The sequence below is a fragment of the Eublepharis macularius genome, chromosome 4, assembly GCF_028583425.1.
Source record: "Eublepharis macularius isolate TG4126 chromosome 4, MPM_Emac_v1.0, whole genome shotgun sequence".
In the NCBI taxonomy this organism is placed as follows: domain Eukaryota; kingdom Metazoa; phylum Chordata; class Lepidosauria; order Squamata; family Eublepharidae; genus Eublepharis; species Eublepharis macularius.
The window spans coordinates 180,734,146-180,756,019 of NC_072793.1; the positions used below are offsets into that span (position 1 = coordinate 180,734,146).

General features: G+C 45.8%; 2 protein-coding genes across 3 annotated transcripts; both read left to right on the forward strand.

Annotated features, from left to right (window-relative positions):
• Window positions 1-622: 622 nt before the first annotated feature.
• On the forward strand, window positions 623-7,015 carry LOC129327270 (zinc finger protein 501-like). 2 transcript variants are annotated; one of them, XM_054975766.1, is made up of 3 exons: window positions 623-697; window positions 2,187-2,303; window positions 5,247-7,015. In XM_054975766.1, the coding sequence occupies exon 3, from the start codon at window positions 5,445-5,447 to the stop codon at window positions 6,693-6,695; it is 1,251 nt and encodes a 416-aa protein (XP_054831741.1). In that variant the 5' UTR covers window positions 623-697; window positions 2,187-2,303; window positions 5,247-5,444; the 3' UTR covers window positions 6,696-7,015. The 2 variants fall into 2 exon arrangements, with proteins under 2 accessions (XP_054831741.1, XP_054831742.1); XM_054975767.1 differs by having other exon boundaries at window positions 623-674.
• Window positions 7,016-8,992: 1,977 nt separating this feature from the next.
• LOC129327974 (zinc finger protein 850-like) lies at window positions 8,993-21,671 on the forward strand. The gene is made up of 5 exons (XM_054976721.1): window positions 8,993-9,049; window positions 10,775-10,952; window positions 11,853-13,289; window positions 17,662-17,757; window positions 19,485-21,671. Exons 3-5 carry the CDS (start codon window positions 12,051-12,053, stop codon window positions 21,105-21,107), a joined length of 2,958 nt encoding a protein of 985 aa, XP_054832696.1. The 5' UTR covers window positions 8,993-9,049; window positions 10,775-10,952; window positions 11,853-12,050; the 3' UTR covers window positions 21,108-21,671.
• The last annotated feature ends 203 nt before the right edge of the window (window positions 21,672-21,874 follow it).

The window sequence follows — 21,874 nt, forward strand, 5'->3', positions numbered from 1 at the left end:
GACTATGTTCCTATTTGGGAGGAAGGCAGCACAAAGACGGATGATGGAAAATATTCCCTCCATCACAAGCCAGAACGGGTTGAAGAAGTTCCCTGAGCTATGAGAGGTTCGAATCCCCAAAGGGTTCCCAACTGTAGGTCAGGAAAGACCTGGAGATTTGGGGGCAGGGAACCTGGAGAGGGCATGGTTTGGAGAGGGACCCCTCACTGGGGTATAATGCCACAGAGGCCTCCCTCCAAAGGAGCCATTTTCTCCAGGGGAACCAATCTTTGTAGAAGGGAGATCAGTTGTAATTGCAGAAGACTTCCAGGCCCCGCCCGGTAGTTGGCAAGCCTCCTCATGGGCCTTTATTCCTCCCCGGGATAAAACAGCAGAACCTCGGGAGGAGATGCAAAGCCCTCCGTGCCTGATTTCCTCCCTTCTCTACAAAGAAGGTTTTTCTACAGCATTTCTTAACGTTTTTCCTAACGTCCATCCTGATGAAGAGTTCTGGAGAACTCGGAAGCTTGCACGGCGCTATACAAAGAGCTGCTCTTGGGGCGAGTGCGCAGGAAGGGTTAAGGGGGGCGAGCCGGAATGCTAGAGAGGCAGGGAAGGAGAGGAATGTCACTTCCTGCCGCCGCCTGGGCCGCCCCGCCGTGGGAAAGTGGCCTTCGTTTTTCCCACGCGCGGAGGTGCGGCGTCTCCTCCCTGCCGGGTGCGAGGAGAGCGACCCCGGGGCGGGCGGGCGGGCGGAGAAGGGAGGTGGCAGGCGGGCCCCGATGCCGGGGAGGGAAGGAGGGAGGGAAGGAGAGCCGCCCCACCGCCGGTCCTCGGGGGCGCTCCGCCCCGCCCGCCTCCTTCCCTCTCCTCTCCTCTCCTCTCCTCTCTGCGCGTGGCTCGGGGGAGGGAGAGATCCAGCTCCGGAGCGCGGAGTCTGGGATGGGTCTTCATGGGAGGAAAGGCAGGGAGAGAGAGTGGTTGGATGGGGGGAAGTTTTTAGGGGCAGACCCCCTGCAGGATCTTTCAGGGGTGAGATCAGGAATCGGAGGGTGGGAAAAGATGCAGAGCCCCCCCCCTCCCGGGCGGGGAGGGCAGGGAGGGATCGGTGGTGTGTCCCGTCCCCCCCCCCTCCGGTGTTAGGCCCTTCGTGCCTCTGTAAATGAAGTGCTCAGGTATCCAAGTCAGCAGGGAAATCAAATGATTCAGGATGGAGCAAAGAGCTCCAAGGGGACAAAAGGGAGTTTTAAAGAAGTGGGAAAGGATGCCCCAGGGACCAAAAACTCTCATTTGCCTTTTCTTTCCAATATTTTTGCCAGCGAGAGAAATGTCAAAGTTCCTGAAAGTTTGAGCCAGCGGCATAAAAAAAAACCCCTAGATTTTTCTGACATTTGGCAGGGATGGATATAAATTTATAGGAAAACAAATATTTGATTTTAATCACATTAATACTTACATAACAACATGACTATTATGCCTAAGTATATAAAATGGTAAAATTACATCTATATGGAATTAAGAATTACACCTTAGTTTTCTGCCAAAAACACCTAAATATACCCAACATTTAGCCATCTGAACAGATTAAACCTGAAATCAGATTTTGTAGTAATGGATATAGTCTTGTAACTCTGACAATCATGAATAATTCAGGTAGCATGCTAAAATATGGATAGAAGATGATGAACTATTTGGATGTATTGCTTCTTCATTTGGAAAGTAATGCCTTACAGATGAGGGCCTTTGAGAAGGGCTTCAGTTGAAAGGAGAAAAGACAGTCATTGAAATAGCCTGACCATGAACAAGCTGTAAAGGCAATAAAGAGGACATTGAATTGTGCATGGAGGTGCATCCACCATTTTCTCCCTCTTCCATATTACTGCAATTGATGGGAAGGTGATTTGGGAGGAAAAGACCTTTTTTCCTCAAGACATAATTGACAGGGGTTTGTTATCTTAGGATGGATGGCCGTGACTTTGGATATCTTTAAAAGGGGTTGGTAGATACTTCAACCTTCTGCCTTAGCTAAAAACGCGCCTCCTGATTTCATCCTGAGAACTCAAAAGAACAGACTACGAGAACGTGCTAAACGTCTTCCCTAATTATTCAACATTTCAGAAAATTGGCCTAGAGATATCACTTTCTCCACCCCAGAAATTTTCTCTTCCTTTCCTAATTTCTCTCCCCTTTCTTGTCTTCTGTTTCAGGGGCTGTCAGAAGGGGCCGCTGATTTCCACAAAGCAAAGAAGGCACCACCTGATCCAAGGCTGCTGCTGCTCTTCTGGGGAACTGCATGAAAGTGTGACGACTTGCTTGCCTATTGGGTAAAAATCTATATCCCACCTTTCTGCCTTCATGAGGGCTCCTAAGGCCAAAATTAAAACATACACAATAAAAGCATGTTTTAAGGCCATTAAAGCCAACTCAGAATCATTCAAGAGCTAAAATCCATCTAAAATGTAAGCAGTAATTAAAAACAGAATTGTGACTAATCCATCTGGAGCTGACAGGGCAATGCCTTTAACACTCTAACAATAACACTTAAAATCAGTCTGGAAATGCCAGTGAATCGTTTCAGGACGTAAGCTCAGTTGCTGTAATTCGGCCACTCCTGTCCTCGTCTTCCAAGCTGGCTGGGTTGTGGGGTCTCTTCCCAGAGACAAGATTCTTCCTCTGGTAGCCCTTTGCTGAAGCTGCATTGGGTGTCTTCAGGCTTAGCTGTCAGCGGATGCCTCTTGGCTTTTCTTTTGAGGAATTGAGGTAGTCCAAGAGAGATCTTCCCTGTGGGCTGGAGCTGGGGAGGGGCTGTGGTTCAGTGGCAGAACTTCTGGTTTGTATGGCGAAACCCCCCTATTTAATCCTCAGCAGTTAACAGGATCAGGTAGGAGGTGTTGCGAAAGACCTTTGCCGAGAGCTTATAGAGCTATCACCAGTCAGAGGAGACAGTCCTGATCGTGACGGACCAAGGTCTTACTCGCTCTAAGTCTTCTTCATATTTTAATGAGCGTGTTTTCCTCTGCCACTGAATGCAACCAGGTCACACTAACACAAGTCCTTTGCTCCAAACTCACCATGCAGAGGCATATCCTACTATATAACTGAGTAGGCATGTTTCAGACAACTCACTTTATACCCTGGTGCACCACCAGAGGGCGCTGCCACGGAGGGAAGCCCAGGCAAGGCACCATGTCCCTCCAGGAAATGTGCCGTGGCAGGAAGGCCAGGCTGGGATCAGGAGGGTAACAGGTGGCAATACCAGCCACCTGCTTTCACCCAGCTGGTATTAGGAGCAGAACAGGTGGCAATACTCACCCCCACCTTAACCCACCTAATATTAGGAACAGAGTAGGTAGCAGTGCTCACCCCCGCCTTAACCCAGCTAGTATTAGGAGTGGAGCAGGTGGCAATTCCCGTTCAATGCCTTAACCAAGCTCGTATTAGGAGTGGAGCACGTGGCAGTGCCCACCCCCTGTCTTCACCTAGCTGGTATTAGGAGCGGAGCAGCTGGCAATGCCCACCCCCGCTTTAAACCAGCTGTTATTAGGAGGGGAACACACCCAAAAGAGAACATAAGAACATAAGAACATAAGCAAAGCCATGTTGGATCAGGCCAGTGGCCCATCCAGTCCAACATTCTGTCACACACAGTGGCTAGAAATCCAGTGCCATCTAAAGGACTGTCAGTGAGGCCAGGACACCAGAAGCCCTCCCACTGCCTTCCTTCCAGCACCAAGACAACAGAGCACCACCTCCCCACAAAGAGAATACCATCTATCTCCTGTGGCTAATAGCCACTGATGGACCTCTGCTCCATATATTTGTCCAGTCCCCTCTTGAAGCTGGCAATGCTTGTAGCTGCCACCACCTCCTGTGGCAACGAATTCCATGTGTTTATCACCCTTTGTGTAAAGTAGTATTTTCTTCTATCTGTTCTAACCCGACTGCTCAATAATTTCATAGAGTGCCCACGAGTTCTTGTATTGTGAGAAAGGGAGAAAAACACATCTTTCTCTACCTTCTCTAACCCGTGCATTATCTTGTAAACCTCTATCATGTCTCCCCTCAGTCGTCTTTTCTCCAGGCTAAAGAGCCCCAAGCGCCTCAATCTTTCCTCATAGGGAAAGTGTTCCAACCCTTTAATCATTTTAGTTGCCCTTCTCTGTACTTTTTCCAGTGCTATGATATCTTTTTTAAGGTGTGGCGACCAGAACTGTACACAGTACTCCAAATGAGGCCTCACCATCGATTTATACAGAGGCATTATGATACCGGCTGATTTGTTTTCAATCCCTTTCCTAATAACCCCTAGCATAGCATTAGCTTTTTTTATGGCAGTCGCACACTGTGCTGACGTTTTTAGTGAGTTATACGGAGTTATACGGAAATGTACACTAGAAAAAAGAACGTGACCACCTAACTAACACAAATAAAGAAACACCATTTAAAGCAAAGTGCAAAAATATTTTTGTATTATAATAAATAGAACTTGTATAAAAGTGAATAACACTCTAAATGGAAACACTGGCAAAACCTAAGTAGTGCGGAGAGCGCGAGCCCCTACTCCAAATGGGAGGAGAAGGAGGCGCCGCCCACCCAACTGAAGCAAGAATCCACTGAGTTCAACTCAGTAAGTAAGCTGTTGCTTACAACCAGAAAATTCAAATGACAACTTTCATGGCGTGAAACTAATAGCTAATTCAAAGGTAAGTGTAGGTATAACAACCTTCTACAATGAAAAGTACATTTACAAGCCACAGAAACTGAAGCGCTTATAAGAAGAAGTTACATGAAATTAACGTACAAACGGCCAGCACGCTGGTCCGTATAAGCTGATATCAATCATTGAGTTGGAAACAATAAATTGTAATCGCAAAGGGTTAGCTAGCAAATAACAATCCCGTTTCCGGCTTCCCCTTCTTCCAAGCAGTTACAGAGAAAGCGACTCACAACAAATCACAGCCAGAGATTCACGCATAGTAGTGGCTCGCTCAGCAGCAAAGCCCACCCCCCTTCACGTGACTGAGATCACCGGCCAGGATCAGTGACGCAGGAGGAGGGAATTCCGTCTTATCCGCCCTCCCCTTCTAGAGCCCGTTGTATTTTTCCCCACAATGGGCTTTGTTGCTAGTCATTTAATAACAGTGAAAAGAGAGTTAAGGCGGAATCTGCCTCCTCACTTTGTGTTTACTCCTCAGCTTTTCACAGTAGACATCAACTCTCTTTCTACTGTGCCTGGAGGTTTAATTTTCCTTTCTTTGTTCATACAGGGCAAGAGTGCGAGAGGAGAGGAGAAGAGCAGAAAAGTGGAGCAGAATCAATATCAGAGTGGAGGGAGAAATGTGTTGAGTCTGAAGGCACTGATATATAGGAAATTCCAGTCCGTGAAGAAAGAAGGAAACAAATTTAATTTCCATCAGTGTGCCAAAATCTTAACCTGAAAATCACGTCTTAGCTCACATCAAAGAATGCATAACCAGGAAAATATGGTGAAAGGGTCCGAGTATCGGAAAAGCTTCAGTCAGAAAACAACCCTTACATCGCATCAAAAAACCCACAAGGGGGAGAACCTGTATGTATGCTCGGACTGTGGAGAGAGCTTTAGTGACCTTTCAAACTTTACTTCCCATCGAGAAACCCATAAAGGGGAGAATCTGTATATATGTCCAGAATGTGGAAAGAGATTCAGTGACCATTCCAGCTTTACTAGTCATCAAAGAATCCATCCTGGGGAAAAGAGCATCAGTCACAGAACCATTTCCCATCAAAGAGTCCAAGCTGGGGAGAAACCATTTCAGTGCTTAGAATGTGGAATGAACTTCAACAGAAGCACAAATCTTATTTCGCATCAAAGAATCCACACAGGGGAGAAACCGTTTGAGTGCTCAGAGTGTGGAAGGTGTTTCAGTCAGAATTCAAGCCTTACGTGCCATCAAAGAATCCACACCGGAGAAAAACCGTACGAATGCTCAGAGTGTGGAAACAACTTCAGGAAGAGGTGTCAGCTTACTGCCCATCAAAGAATCCACACTGGAGAGAAACGATATAAATGTTTAGAGTGTGGAATGAGGTTCATTCACAAGGGCCAACTTACTACCCATCAAGGCACCCACACGGGGGAGAAACCGTATAAGTGCTTAGAATGTGGGAAGAGCTTTACTATCCGTTCGAACCTTAATTGCCACCAAATAATCCACACAGGGGAAAAACCGTACGAATGCTTAGAATGTGGGAAATGTTTCAGCCGGAAGAAGGTCCTCCTTGCCCATCAAATAACCCACACAGGGGAGAAACCATATAAATGCTCAGACTGTGGAAAGCGCTTCAATCAGAAGGGCAACCTTGTGAATCATCAAAGAATCCACACAGGTGAGAAACTGTATGCCTGCTCAGAATGTGGGAAGAGTTTCCGGAAGAAGTCCAGCCTTATTGGCCATGAAAAAACCCATACAGAGGTGAAACCATACATATGCCCGGAGTGCGGAAAAGCCTTCAATGAGAGTGGAAAGCTTTCTTCCCATCAAAGAACCCACACAGGGGAGAAACCATATAAATGCCCAGACTGTGGGAAGTGCTTTAGTCGAACGTGCCACCTTGCAAACCATCAAAGAATCCACACAGGCGAGAAACTGTATGCCTGCTCAGAGTGTGGAAAGAGTTTCCGGAAGAAGCCCAGCCTTATTCGCCATGAAAAAACCCATACAGGGGTGAATCCCTAATTCAATTTAAGGGAGCTTTTTGTGTGTGTTCATGTCAATGGGAGACCAGGGGCGCTGTCATATATTCATGATTGTATTTGTTGCTGTGTATTCTCTTAGAGCCTCATCACCTCCAAAAAGTTCAGCAGCTGGTGAGAAAAAATACAGGCCTGCCTTTTGACCTGACAGTTCATTAGTACAACAGATTTACAATGCAATCCTAAACAGTGTTACTGCAGTCTAAGCCCATTGAAGTTCATAAGCTTAGATTGGTGTCACTGTTTTTAGGTTTACACGGTTAGTGTCATTTTAATTTTGAACACGTGCCACTTTTAAATATATAACTTTGCTTTGAGAGTTTAACAAGAATTATGAAGCTGTCTCTCAGTTCACTTCTTGTTTCATCTTTATAAACACTTTGAGGACTATTGGTTTTATTTAAAGGACAATCGTGTTAAAGTTAGAAAGATTTATTTTGTTTGTTATGGAAAATAATCACTTAATCTGGGTTAAAAGAAGAGATAATGCTTTATTTGTAAGATACGGAACAAAGATCATGTCCGACAGATACCTGAGTCTCAGAAGGCACATCTTGTTAATTCTTGGTTGGTTCATTTGTAGTAATAATAATAACAACAACATTTGATTTTTATACCACCCTTCAGGACAACTTAACACCCACTCAGAGTGGTTTACAAAGTATGTTTTTATCTCCACAACAATCACCCTGCGAGGTGGGTGGGGCTGAGAGAGCTCTGAGAAGCTGTGACTGACCCAAGGTCACCCATCTGGCTTCAAGTGGAGGAGCGGGGAATCAAACCAGGTTCTCCAAATTAGAGTCCCGTCGCTCTCAACCACTACACCAAACTGGCTCTCAGCAGTGTTAAAGGAAACTTCATTGGGAGCAAATATTTCTTGCATCTGCTGACCTTCACCTTAATAGTTAATTAGTTGGTCAATTAACAATCTCCAATTTCTAACATAATTAATCCTAAAATATCCAGTTTGATTGATATTCCGCAGCAGCCAGCTCCTCTCATTGAGAGAAGCAATCCTGTGATGCTCTGTAAACAAAACAGGAGAGAAAGGACTGCAAATTATTGCTTCAAAAGGCTTTAACGTTTTAAAATAGCATTTTACTTAATGTATAATTTCCACACAATTTCCTTTACCACATAGGAACACTGTAGAAACAGTTTTAGCTGAACTATGTTTACTTAGGTTTCAAAAGTATCACAAATAAAACAATGCACCTGTTTTATTTGTAAAACAGGTGCATCCTGTTTTACAAATCCTGGCAGAAACTGGGTTCAGGTAGCCAGCTCAAGGTTGACTCAGCCTTCCATCCCTTCCGAGGTTGGTAAAATGCATACACAGTTTCCTGGGGGTAAAGTGTAGATGACCGGGGAAGGCAATGGCAAACCACCCCATAAAAAGTCTGCTAAGAAAACGTGATGCAACGTCCCCCCATGGGTCAGTAATAACTTGGTGCTTGCACAGGGGACTACCTTTGCCTTTACCTCATAAGTAGGCGCATGAGAACGGACCCACGTTTTCTGTGCGTTTATGCCAAGCAGCAGCACCCAGGCGCTGCATCCCAAGAGAGAAGAGAGTTGAATGTAAGGCAGAGCGAAGGAGGTGCGGCTGCTCCTGTTGGGCATAGCTGGTCCCACACCATACCCTGTCTGAGAGAAGGGGTGAGTGGGCGGGGTTGCCCAAAAAGGAGACCAGGGAGGGCAGGGTTTGAGACCGGCGGTTGTTCTGGGAGAGCACCACGCCCCACCTGCAGGAGGGCAACCCTCGACCAAGTTGCCAACTCTTGGTCAAGAAAAACCTGGAGATTTGTGGGGGAACCTGGAGAGGGCACGGTTTGGAGAGGGACCCCTCACTGGGGTATAATGCCACAGAGACCACCCTCCATAGGAGCCCTTTTCTCCAGGGGAACCGATCTTTGTAGAAGGGAAATCAGTTGTAATTGCAGGAGACTTCCAGGCCCCGCCTGGTAATTGGCAACGCTCCCTTCAGGCCTTCATTCCGCCCTGGGATAAAAGAGCAGAACCACGGGAGGGGATGCAAAGCCCTCCGTGCCTGATTTTCCCCCTTCCGTGGAAAAAAGGGCTTTTCTACAGCATTTCTTAATGTTTTTCCTAACTTCCATCCTGATGAAGAGCTCTGGAGAACTCGGAAGCTTGCAGGGCGCTATACAAAGATGTGCTCTTGGGGCGAGTGCGCAGGAAGGGTTAAGGGGAGCGAGGCGGAATGCTAGAGAGGCAGGGAAGGAGGGGAATGTCGCTTCCTGGCCCGCCCCGCCGTGGCGTGGGAAAGTGGCCTTTGTTTTTCTCACGCGCGGAGTTGCAGCGGCTCCCCCCTGGCGGGTGCGTGGAACAGGACCCCGAAGCGGGCGGGGAAGGTGGTTGGCAGGCGGGACCCGATGCCGGGGAGGGAAGGAGAGCCGCCCCACCGCCGGTCCTCGGGGGCGCTCCGCCCCGCCCGCCTCCTTCCCTCTTCTCTCCTCTCCTCTCTGCGCGTGGCTCGGGGGAGGGAGAGATCCAGCTCCGGAGCGCAGAGTCTGGGATGGGTCTTCATGGGAGGAAAGGCAGGGAAAGAGAGTGGTTGGATGGGGGGAAGTTTTTAGGGGCAGACCCCCTGCAGGATCTTTCAGGGGTGAGATCAGGAATCGGAGGGTGGGAAAAGATGCAGAGCCCCCCCCCCGGCGGGGAGGGCAGGGAGGGATCGGTGGTGTGTCCCACCCCCCCCTCCGGTGTTAGGCCCTTCGTGCCTCTGTAAATGAAGTGCTCAGGTATCCAAGTCAGCAGGGAAATCAAATGATTCAGGATGGAGCAAAGAGCTCCAAGGGGACAAAAGGGAGTTTTAAAGAAGTGGGAAAGGATGCCCCAGGGACCAAAAACTCTCATCTCCCTTTTGGCTGCCAATATTTTTGCCAGCTAGAGAAATGTCAAAGTTCCTGAAAGTTTGAGCCAGAGGCAGGGATGGATATAACAGGGTTTTCTGACATTTGGCAGGGATGGATATAAATCTATAGGAAAACAAATATATTTGATTTTTAATCACATTAATACTTACATAACGACATGAATATTGCATTTTATGCCTAAGTACATACAATGGTAGAATTTACATATATATGGAATTAAGAATTATGCCCTAGTTTTTTGCCAATCCCCCCTGTGAATATAGCCAATACTTGAATCTAAGATTTAGCCATCTGAACAGATAAAAGCTGAAGTCAGATTGTGTAGTAAATAGTAAATAAGCAAGAATATTATTTGGACAGAAACAGTCTGATACAATCCAAATAGGATCAGCATTATAGATAAATATAATCTTGTAACACTGAAAATCATGAATAATTTGGGTAGAATGCTAAAATATGGACAGAAGATGATGAACTATTTGGATGTATTAATGGTTGATCTTTTAAAATCAATCTCAACAATATCTCTCTTTCAATGTGATGCTCAGAAATATAAAAATCTGTTAAATTGGCAGGGAGGAGAAATTTGTGGCCAAGGTGCCACAGCTGTAAAGGCCCTGCTTCTTCATTTGGAAAGTAGAGCCTTACAGATGAGGGCCTCTGGGAAAGGCCTCAGTTGAAAAGAGAAGAGACCGTCTTTGAAAGAGCCTGACCATGAAGAAGCTGTAAAGACAATAAAGAGGACGTTGAATTGTGCATGGAGGTGGATCCACCATTTTCTCCCTCTTCCATATTATTGCAATTGATGGGAAGGAGATTTGGGAGGAAAAGACCTTCTTTGCTCAATATGTAATTGACAGGGATTTGTTACCTTAGGATGGATGGATGGGTGGCCATGACCATGGATATCTTTAAAAGGGGTTGGTAGGCAGATTCACACACGAGGGAGTGTGATACTTCAACCTTCTCCTGCCTTAGCTAAAAACGCGCCTCCTGATTTCATCCTGAGCACTCTAAAGAACAGACTACAAGAACATGCTAAATATCCTCCCTTCCTAATTATTCAGCATTTCAGAAAATTGGCCTAGAGGTATTGCTTTCTCCACGCCTTCCCAGAAATTTTCTCTTCCTTTCCTAATTCCAATCCCGTTTCTTGTTGTGTTAGAAGGGGCTGCTGATTTCCACAAAGCAGAGAAGGCACCACCCAATCCGAGGCTGCTGCAGTTGCGCTTCTGGGGGACCGCATGAAAGAGTGACGACTTGCCCGCCTGTTGGGTAAAATTCCTGTTGGCAGGTGCTTGTGGACCTTTGACCTGGAAGCAGTCTCTGAGGGACCAGATCAGGTAGGGAAGAAAGCCTCAGAGACACCGCTGGGGCCGCTATTCTCTGTCCGCACTCCTGGGCCAGGAATCCTCTCTTTTCCCTTTCTGTCAAAGTGGCTGACCCAGGCTGATACTGTGAAAAAACTTTGTGTTGATATCTGTGAGAAGAAAATGTTTCTTTCCGGGTCTGGTGGTGTCTGTTTCACTAGAGAGGAGCAGGTTTTTTGGGTCTGGGCCACAGGCCGTTGCACAAGCAAGTCATGATGGAGAATTGCAGGAATCTCCTCTCTCTTGGTATGGTTCCCTCTTTGCCTTTTGCTGACCGATACGAGAAGCAGGAACTGGTGCTCTTGTCAGCTTGTCTGAATGCATGCTATAACCGTGTTTCATTTATTTACAGTTACAAAAATATTTTTATTTTTATAAAATAAAAATCTATATCCCACCTTTTGAGGAATTTGAGGTAGTCCAAGAGAGATCTTCCCTGTGGGCTGGAGCTGGGGGGGGGGGCTGTGGTTCAGTGGCAGATCATCTGGTTTGTATGATGAAGCCCCCCCCCCCATTCAGTCCTCAGCAGTTAACAGGATCAGGTAGGAGGTGTTGCGAAAGACCTTTGCCGAGAGCTGATAGAGCCATCACCAGTCCTGATCGTGACTGACCAAGGGTCTTTCTCGCTCTAAGTCTTCTTCATATTTTAATGAGTGTGTTTTCCTCTGCCAATGAATGCAACCTGGTCACACTAACATCAGTCCTTTGCTCCAAACTCACCATGCAGAGGCATCTCATTTAATAACAATGAAAAGAGAGTTAAGGCGGAATCTGCCTTCTCGCTTTGTGTTTCCCCCTCAGCTTTTCACAGTAGACATCAACTCTCTTTCTCCCGTGCCTCGAGGCTCAAGTTTCCTTTATTTGTTCGTACAGGGCAAGAGTGTGAGAGGAGAGGAGAAGAGCAGAAAAGCGGAGCAGAACCAATATCAGAGTGGAGGGAGAAATGTGTTGAGTCTGAAGGCACTGATTTATAGGCAATTCCAGTCCGTGAAGAAAGAAGGAAACAAAATTAGTTTCCATCAGTGTGCCAAAATCTTAACCGGGAAATCAAGCCTTAGCTCACAGCCAAGAATGCATAACCAGGAAAATGTGGTGAAAGGGTCCGAGTATCGGAAAAACTTCAGTCAGAAAACAACCCTTACATCACATCAAAAAACCCACAAGGGGGAAAACCTGTATGTATGCTCGGACTGTGGAGAGAGCTTTAGTGACCTTTCAAACTTTACTTCCCATCGAGAAACCCATAAAGGGGAGAATCTGTATATATGTCCAGAATGTGGAAAGAGATTCAGTGACCATTCCAGCTTTACTAGTCATCAAAGCATCCATCCTGGGGAAATGAGCATCAGTCACAGAACCATTTCCCATCAAAGAGTCCAGGCTGGGGAGAAACCATTTCAGTGCTTAGAATGTGGAATGACCTTCAACAGAAGCACAAATCTTATTTTGCATCAAAGAACCCACACAGGGGAGAAACCGTTTGAATGCTCAGTGTGTGGAAGGTGTTTCAGTCAGAATTCAAGCCTTACTTGCCATCAAAGAATCCACACCGGAGAAAAACCATACGAATGCTCAGAGTGTGGAAACAACTTCAGGAAGAGGTATCAGCTTACTGTCCATCAAAGAATCCACACTGGAGAGAAACGGTATAAATGTTTAGAGTGTGGAATGAGGTTCATTCACAAGGGCCAGCTTACTACCCATGAAGGCACCCACACGGGGGAGAAACCGTATAAGTGCTTAGAATGTGGGAAGAGCTTTACTATCCGTTCGAATCTTAATTGCCACCAAATAATCCACACGGGGGAAAAACCGTATGAATGTTTAGAATGTGGGAAATGCTTCAGCAAGAAGAAGGTCCTCCTTGTCCATCAAACAAGCCACACAGGGGAGAAACCATATAAATGCTCAGACTGTGGAAAGCGCTTCAATCAGAAGGGCAACCTTGTGAACCATCAAAGAATCCATACAGGCGAGAAACTGTATGCCTGCTCAGAATGTGGGAAGAGTTTCCTGAAGAAGTCCAGCCTTATTGGCCATGAAAAAACCCATACAGAGGTGAAACCATATATATGCTCGGAGTGTGGAAAAGCCTTCAATGAGAGTGGAAGGCTTTCTTCCCATCAAAGAACCCACACAGGGGAGAAACCATATAAATGCCCAGACTGTGGGAAGTGCTTCAGTCAAAAGTGCCACGTTGCAAACCATCAAAGAATCCACACAGGTGAGAAACTGTATGCCTGCTCAGAGTGTGGAAAGAGTTTCCGGAAGAAGCCCATCCTTATTCGCCATGAAAAAACCCATACAGGGGTGAAACCATAAAAATGCTCACAGCCTGGAAAGAGCTCTAATGGACTCAAAATATCCATCAAAACAAATGATACAGGCGTGAGAAATGGTTAACACATCCAGAGGGTTCAAACAGCACACGTCTTTTGACATATCTTTGATGCAGAAAGTCTCAGGTTGAATCTCTAGCATTGCTTGTTAAATGGAACGGGAAATAGGCAACCTGAAAGACCTCTGCCTGAGACCCAGTAGAGCAACTGCAGGTCTGTGTGGACAAGACCGGTGTCTTCATGTGTGTTCATGTGAATGGAAGACCAGGGGCGCTGTCATATATTCGTGATTGTATTTGTTGCTGTGTATTCTCTTAGAGCTTCATCACCTCTGAAAAGTTCAGCCTGGTGAGAAAAAATACAGGCCTGCCTTTTGACCTGACAGTTCATTAGTACAACAGATTTGCAGTGCAATCCTAAACAGAGTTATTGCAGTCTAAGTCCATTGAAGTCCATGAGCTTAGATTGGTATCACTGTTTTTAGGTTTGCATGGTTAGTGTCATTTTAATTTTGAATACATTCCACTTTCAGATATATAACTTTGCTTTGAGAATTTAACAAGAATTATGAAGCTATTTCTCAGTTCACTTGTTTATCTTTATAAACACTTTGGGGGATATTTTATTTAAAGGACAATTGTGTTAAAGTTAGAAATATTTATTTTGTTTGTTGTGGAAAATAATAATCTGGGTTAAAAGAAGTGATAATGCTTTGTTTGTAAGCTACAGAAAAAAGAAGATGGTGTTTGTCGGATACCTGAATCTCAGAAGGCATGTCTTGTTAATTCATGGTTGCTTCCTTTGTAATAACGACAACATTTGATTTATATACCGCTCTTCAGGTCAACACCTACTCAGAGTGGTTTACAAAGTATGTTATTATTATCTCCACAACAATCACCCTGTGAGGTAGGTGGGGCTGAGAGAGCTCTGAGAAGCTGTGACTGACCCAAGGTCACCCATCTGACTTCAAGTGGAGGAGCGGGGAATCAAACCTCGTTCTCCAGATTAGAGTCCCGTCGCTCTCAACCGCTACACCAAACTGGCTCTCAGCAGTGTTAAAGGAAACTTCATTGGGAGCAAATATTTCTTGCATCTGCTGACCTTCACCTTAATAGTTAATTAGTTGGTCAATTAACAATCTCCAATTTCTAACATCATAATTAATCCAGCAGCCAGCTCCTCTCATTGAGAAAAGCAGTCCTGTGATGCTCTGTAAACAAAACAGGAGGGAAAGGACTGCAAATTATTGTTTCAAAAGACTTTAACATTTTAAAGTATCATTTTACTTAATGTATAATTTCCACACAATTTCCTTTACCACATAGGCACACTGTAGAAACAGTTTTAGCTGAACTATGTTTACTTAGGTTTTAAAAGTATTACAAATAAAACAATGCACCGGAGTTTGATCCTGGCAGAAGCTGGGTTCTGGTAGCCAGCTGAAGGTTAACTCAGCCTTCCATCCCTTCCGAGGTCGGTAAAATGAGTACCCAGTTTCCTGGGGGTAAAGTGTAGATGACCGTGGAAGGCAATGGCAAACCACCCCATAGAAAGTCTGCCAAATAAACGTCGTGATGCGACGTCCCCCCATGGGTCAGTAATAACTTGGTGCTTGTACAGGGGACTACCTTTGCCTTTACCTCATAAGTAGGCACATGAGAACGGACCCACGTTTTCTGTGGGTTTATGCCAAGCAGCAGCACCCAGGCGCTGCATCCCAAGAGAGAAGAGAGTTGAATGTAAGGCAGAGCGAAGGAGGTGCGGCTGCTCCTGTTGGGCATAGCTGGTCCCACATGATACCCTGTCTGAGAGAAGGGGTGAGTGGGCGGGGTTGCCCAAAAAGGAGACCAGGGAGGGAAGGGTTCGAGACCAGCGGTTGTTCTGGGAGAGCGCCAGGCCCCACGTGCAGGAGGGCAACCCTCGACCAAGTTGCCAACTTGGTCTGGAGATTTGTGGGGGAGCCAGGAGAGGGCGCGGTTTGGAGAGGGACCTCACGGGTACAATGCTGCAGAGGCCACCCTCCAAACGAGCCCTTTTCTCCAGGGGAACCGATCTTTGTATAAGGGAAATCAGTTGTGATTGCAGGAGACTTCCAGGCCTCCGCCTGGTAATTGGCAACGCTCCCTTCAGGCCTCGTTCCGCCCCGGGATAAAAGAGTAGAACCTCGGGAGGGGATGCAAAGCCCTCCGTGCCTGATTTCCCCCCTTCCGTGCAAAAAAGGGCTTTTCTACAGCATTTCTTAATGTTTTTCCTAACGTCCATCCTGATGAAGAGCTCTGGAGAACGTGGAAGCTTGCACGGCGCTGTACAAAGCTTTTCTTGGGGCAAGTGCGCAGGAAGGGTTAAGGGGAGCGAGCCGGAATGCTAGAGAGGCAGGAAGAAGGGGCGATGGACGTCACTGCCGGCTGCCGTTTGGCCCGCCCCGCCGTGGGAAAGTGGCCTTTGTTTTTCCCACGCGCGGAGGTGCGGCGTCTCCTCCCTGCCGGGTGCGTGGAGAGCGACCCCGGAGCGGGCCGGGAAGGTGGGTGGCAGGCGGGACCCGATCCCGGAGAGGGAGGGAGGGAGGGAAGGAGAGCCGCCCCACGGCCGGTCCTCGGGGGCGCTCCGCCCGGCCCGCCTCCTTCCCTCTCCTCTCTGCGCATGGCTCGGAGGAGGGAGCGGGGCGAGATCCAGCCCTTCCAGGCATGTTGGACTTGCAGGTTGGGTGGGAAAGAGGAGATGGAGTCTGGATGGCCCTTTTGGGGAGAGAGGAGTGTGGGTGAAGGAAAGGCAGAGACAGACAGTGGTTGGGTATTCTTAGGGGCAGACCCCCAGCAGGTTCTCTCTGCGTGGAGATCAGGAATGGGAGGAGGGGAATAGAGGCATTTCCCCCCCAAAGGAGGAGGGGAGTAGGTGGTCCCCCAGTCCTGGGATCTCTTTCAGGACAGGAGGCCTTTGATGTATCTGTAAATGATGTGGACGCAGGCTGGAGAGGGCAACAAATGATTCAGGATGGCAAAGCCCAGAGCAAAGAGGTCCACCGTGACAAAATACGGAGTTTTAACGAAGTGGGAAAGGATGCCCCAGGGACCAAAAACTCTCATTTGCCTTTTGTTTCAAATATCTTTGCCTGTGTGAGAAATGTCAAAGTTCCTGAGCCAGCGAAATAAAAAGAAACCTTGGTTTTTCTAACATTTGACAGGGATGGATATAAATCTATAGGAAAACAAACATATTTGATTTTAATCATAATAATACTTACATAACAATGTGGACATTACATTTTATGCCTAAGTACATACAATGGTAGAATTAACATATATATGGAATTAAGAATTATGCCCTAGTTTTCTGCCCAAAACGCCTGTGAATATAGCCAATACTTGAATCTAAGATTTAGCCATCTGAACAGATAAAAGCTGAAGTCAGATTTTGTAGTAAATAGTAAATAAGCAAGAATATTATTTGGACAGAAACAGTCTAATACAATCCAAATAGGATCAGCATCATAGATAGGTATAATCTTGTAACACTGAAAATCAAGAATAATTTGGGTAGAATGCTAAAATATGGATAGAAGATGATGAACTATTTGGATGTATTAATGGCTGACCTTTTAAAACCAATCTCAACAATATCTCTGTTTTGACATGATGCTCAGAAGTATAAAAGTGTCAAATTGGCAGGGAGGGGAAATTTGTGGCCCAAGGTGCCACAGCCGTAAAGGCCCTGCTTCTTCATTTGGAAAGTAGAGCCTTACAGATGAGGGCCTCCGAGAAAGGCCTCAGTTGAAAAGAGGAGAGTCATTGAAATAGCCTGACCATGAAGAAGCTGTAAAGACAATAAAGAGGACGTTGAATTGTGCATGGAGGTGGATCCACCATTTTCTCCCTCTTCCATATTACTGCAATTGATGGGAAGGAGATCTGGGAGGAAAAGACCTTCTTTGCTCAAGACATAATTGACAGGGATTTGTTACTTTAGGATGGATGGGTGGCCATGACCATGGATATTGGTAGGCAAATTCATGCACGAGGGAGTGTGATACTTCAACCTTCTCCTGCCTTAGCTAAAAACGCACCTCCTGATTTCATCCTGAGCACTCTAAAGAACAGACTATGAGAATATGCTAAATATCCTCCCTTCCTAATTATTCAGCATTTCAGAAAATTGGCCAAGAGATACCGCTTTCTTCATCCCTTCCCAGAATTTTTCTCTTCCTTTCCTAATTCCTCTCCCCTTTCTTGTCTCCTGTTTCAGGGGATGTCAGAAGTGGCCACTGATTTCCACAAAGCAGAGAAGGCACCACCCGATCCTAGGCTGCAGTTGCGCTTCTGGGGGACCGCATGAAAGAGTGACGACTTGCCCGCCTGTTGGGTAAAATTCCTGTTGTCAGGTGTTTCTGGACCTTTGACCTTACTGGTGGATTGGAAGCAGTCTCTGAGGGACCAGATCAGGTAGGGAAGAAAGCCTCAGAGACACCGCTGGGGCCGCTATTCTCTGTCCGCACTCCTGGGCCAGGAATCTTCTCTTTTCCCTTTCTGTCAAAGTGGCTGACCCAGGCTGATAACTTTGTGTTGATATCTATGAGAAGAAAATGTTTCTTTCTGGGTCTGGTGGTGTCTGTTTGACTAGAGAGGAGCAGGTTTTCTGGGTCTGGGCCACAGGCCGTTGCACAAGCAAGTCATGACGGAGAATTGCACGAATCTCCTCTCTCTTGGTATGGCTCCCTGTTATGACCTTTACTTTTGGGGGGTAGATTTTTCTTTTAATCTTCCCCTTACACCCTCTGGGTAGTTAGCTGCCACCAGGAATATTAAATTCCAATATGTTTTAATTAAGTTTTGCCTTTGGTAACGTTCCTAAGCGTCAGGCTTCTTCGTGGTTCTATGTGGCCCTGAGGATAGGAATGGGATATTACACTGACATCTACTCTGGGATATAACAAAACAAGATAAATGTTTATTTTTCAAGAAGCGTATTGGTTTCATAAAAGTAGTTCTTAGTTCTTTATGTTACTTCATTTAAACTCATTCACACAGATCTCTTGTAAGGCTTCACACGCAGTTAGCCTCTTTCTCTAGGCTCTATATTTTTCTCACAGAAAACTCCTCAGGCAGCACACAGCTGGCCTCTCTTTCTCTTATTCACAGAAATATTAAACCTGCTCAGGCAGCACACAGCTGGCCTCTCTTTCACAAACATGCTCAGTTCAGGTTCCACACAGGTTATATTTCTCTCATAAACACTTCAACATATTCAGGCAGCACACAGCCAGCCTGCTTTCTTCTTGACTGAAAAACCTTCCTCTCTACTCTCAGTCTCAAACTGCATTCACTCCGCCCACCGTCTCAGTCATCACCCAATCATCTCACTCACTCATCCCTCTCTTTCACCCCCCACTCTTCACCTATCTCACACCAAGCATTTAAAGACACATGCACACATTTACTTGGAATCATTACACTCCCTGTATTGTCGAAGGCTTTCACGGACGGAGAACGATGGTTGTTGTGGGTTTTCTGGGCTGTATTGCCATGGTCTTGGCATTGTAGTTCCTGACGTTTCGCCAGCAGCTGGCATCTTCAGAGGTGTAGCACCAAAAGACAGAGATCTCTCAGTGTCACAGTGTGGGAAAGATGTTCGCAGGTCATTTATATCTACTCAGGAGGGGTGGGGTTGAGCTGAGTCATCCTGTAAGAGTTTCCCAGGGTGTGGAATGCTAATGGCGGGAGGCTTCACTGTATCCTGAGGAGGTTCTTTTGCATATGGATTGGTACTTGATGTGCTAATCTTCTCTGCAGGGCTATTGTCGGGTATAGAGTGTTTTGTTAGCCTGGTGTTTTTCAGAACTGGAAACCATGCTCTGTTCATTCTTAAGGTTTCTTCTTTCCTGTTGAAGTTTTGCTTATGCTCGTGAATTTCAATGGCTTCTCTGTGCAGTCTGACAAAGTAGTTGGAAGTGTTGTCCAGTATTTTGGTGTCCTGGAATAAGATACTGTGCCCTGTTTGAGTTAGGCTATGTTCAGCCACTGCTGATTTTTCAGGTTGTCCAAGTCTGCAGTGTCTTTCATGTTCTTTTATTCTTGTCTGGATGCTACGCTTTGTGGTCCCGATGTAAACTTGTCCACAGCTGCAGGGTATCGTGCCTCGAGGCTCAAGTTTCCTTTATTTGTTCATACAGGGCAAGAGTGCGAGAGGAGAGGAGAAGAGCAGAAAAGCGGAGCAGAACCATTATCAAAGTGGAGGGAGAAATGTGTTGAGTCTGAAAGCACCGATTTATAGGAAATTCCAGTCCGTGAAGAAAGAAGGAAACAAAATTGCTTTCCATCAGTGTGCCAACATCTTAACTGGGAACTCAAGCCTTTGTTCTCATCCAAGAATGCATAACCAGGAAAATGTGGTGAAAGGGTCTGAGTATCGGAAAAACTTCAGTCAGAAAACAACCCTTATATCCCATCAAAAAACTCGAAAAGGGGAGAATCTGTATATATGCTCGGACTGTGGAAAGAGCTTTAGTGATCTTTCAAACTTTACGTCCCATCAAGAAACCCATAAAAGGGAGAATCTGTATATATGCTCGGACTGTGGAAAGAGCTTTAGTGACTTTTCAAACTTTACTTCCCATCAAGAAACCCACACAGGGGAGAACCTGTATATATGCTCAGAATGTGGAAAGAGCTTCAGTGACCATTCAAGCTTTGTTTCCCATCAAGAAACCCATAAAGGGGAGAATCTGTATATATGTCCAGAATGTGGAAAGAGATTCAGTGACCATTCCAGCTTTACTAGTCATCAAAGAATTCATCCTGGGGAAAAGAGCATCAGTCACAGAACAAGTATAACTTCCCATCAAAAAGTCCGGGCAGGGGAGAAACCATTTCAGTGCTCAGACTGTGGAATGAACTTCAACAAAAGCTCAAGTCTTATTTCACATCAAAGAACCCACACAGGGGAGAAACCATTTGAATGCTCAGAGTGTGGAAAATGTTTCAGTCAGACCTCAAGCCTTACTTGCCATCAAAGAATTCACACCGGAGAAAAACCTTACGAATGCTCAGAGTGTGGAAGGAACTTCAGGAAGAGCTCTCAGCTTAGTGCCCATCAAAGAATCCACACTGGAGAGAAACGGTATAAATGTTTAGAGTGTGGCATTAGGTTCATTCACAAGGGCCAGCTTACTACCCATCAAGGCACCCACACAGGGGAGAAACCGTTTAAGTGTTTAGAATGTGGAAAGAGCTTTACTATCCGTTCGAGCCTCACTTGCCATCAAAGAATCCACACAGGGGAAAAACCATATGAATGCTTAGAGTGCAGAAGGAGCTTCAGTAGGAAGAAGATCCTAATTTCTCATCAAAGAACCCACACAGGGGAGAAACCATATAAATGCCCAGACTGTGGAAAGTGCTTCAGTCAGAAGGGCAACCTTGCGAACCATCAAAGAATCCACACAGGCGAGAAGCTGTATGCATGCTCAGAATGTGGAAAGAGTTTCTCAAAAAAGTCCAGCCTTATTGGCCATGAAAAAACCCATACAGAGGTGAAACCATATATATGCCAGGAGTGTGGAAAAGCCTTCAATGAGAGTGGAAGCCTTTCTTCCCATCAAAGAACCCACACAGGGGAGAAACCATATAAATGCCCAGACTGTGGGAAGTGCTTCAGTCAAAAGGGCAACCTTGCAAACCATCAAAGAATCCACACAGGCGAGAAACTGTATGCATGCTCAGAATGTGGAAAGAGTTTCTTGAAGAAGTCCAGCCTTATTGGCCATGAAAAAACCCATACAGGGGTGAAACCATAAAAAATGCTCACAGTTTGGAAAGAGCTCTAGTAAAAAATGTACTCAGAGTACCCATCAAAAAAATCTTGCAGGAGAAATGCCTAAACGTCCAGAGTGCTGAAAGAGCCTCAGACAGCACATATCTTTTTGACACATCTTTTCAATCTCTGGCATCTCTCATTAAACCAAGCTGCCGGTTGGTGACCTGGAAGATCTCTGCCTGAGATCCTGTATAGCCACTGCAGCTCTCTGTGAACAATATTGACCCTGATGGACCAACAGTCTAATGCAATATAAGGGAGCTTTTTGTGTGTTCATGTGAATGGGACACCAGGGGCACGGTCATATATTCATGATTCTGTTCATTGCTGTGTCTTCTCATAGAGCTTCATCACCTCTGTAAAGTTCAGCAACCAGTGAGGAAAAATACAGAACTGCCTTTTCCATGGAATTTTTCTTTATTTAGACTGTATGAAAAAATACAGACCTGCCTTTTGACCTGACAGTTCGTTAGTACAGCAGATTTACAGTGCAATCCTAAACAGAGTTACTGCAGTCTAAGTCCATTGAAATCTGTGGGCTTAGATTGGTGTCACTGTTTTAGCAGATTTACAGTGCAATCCTAAACCGGGTTACTGCAGTCTAAGCCCATTGAAATCTGTGGGCTTACATTGGTGTCACTGTTTTTAGGTTTGCACGGTTAGTGCAGTTTTAATTTTGAACATGTGCCACTTTTAGATACATAACTTTGCTTTGAGCATTTAACAAGAGTTATGAGGATATATCTC

Excerpts from the sequence above, each read along its gene's own strand:
- LOC129327270 (XM_054975766.1), top strand. The coding sequence starts at position 5,445 with ATGCATAACCAGGAAAATATGGTGAAAGGGTCCGAGTATCGGAAAAGC.
- LOC129327974 (XM_054976721.1), top strand. The coding sequence starts at position 12,051 with ATGCATAACCAGGAAAATGTGGTGAAAGGGTCCGAGTATCGGAAAAAC. Across the intron at positions 13,290-17,661 it reads ATGAAAAAACCCATACAGGG|CTTGCCCGCCTGTTGGGTAA; the intron begins GTGAAACCATAA and ends AAAGAGTGACGA. Across the intron at positions 17,758-19,484 it reads TCTCTGAGGGACCAGATCAG|GGCAAGAGTGCGAGAGGAGA; the intron begins GTAGGGAAGAAA and ends TTGTTCATACAG.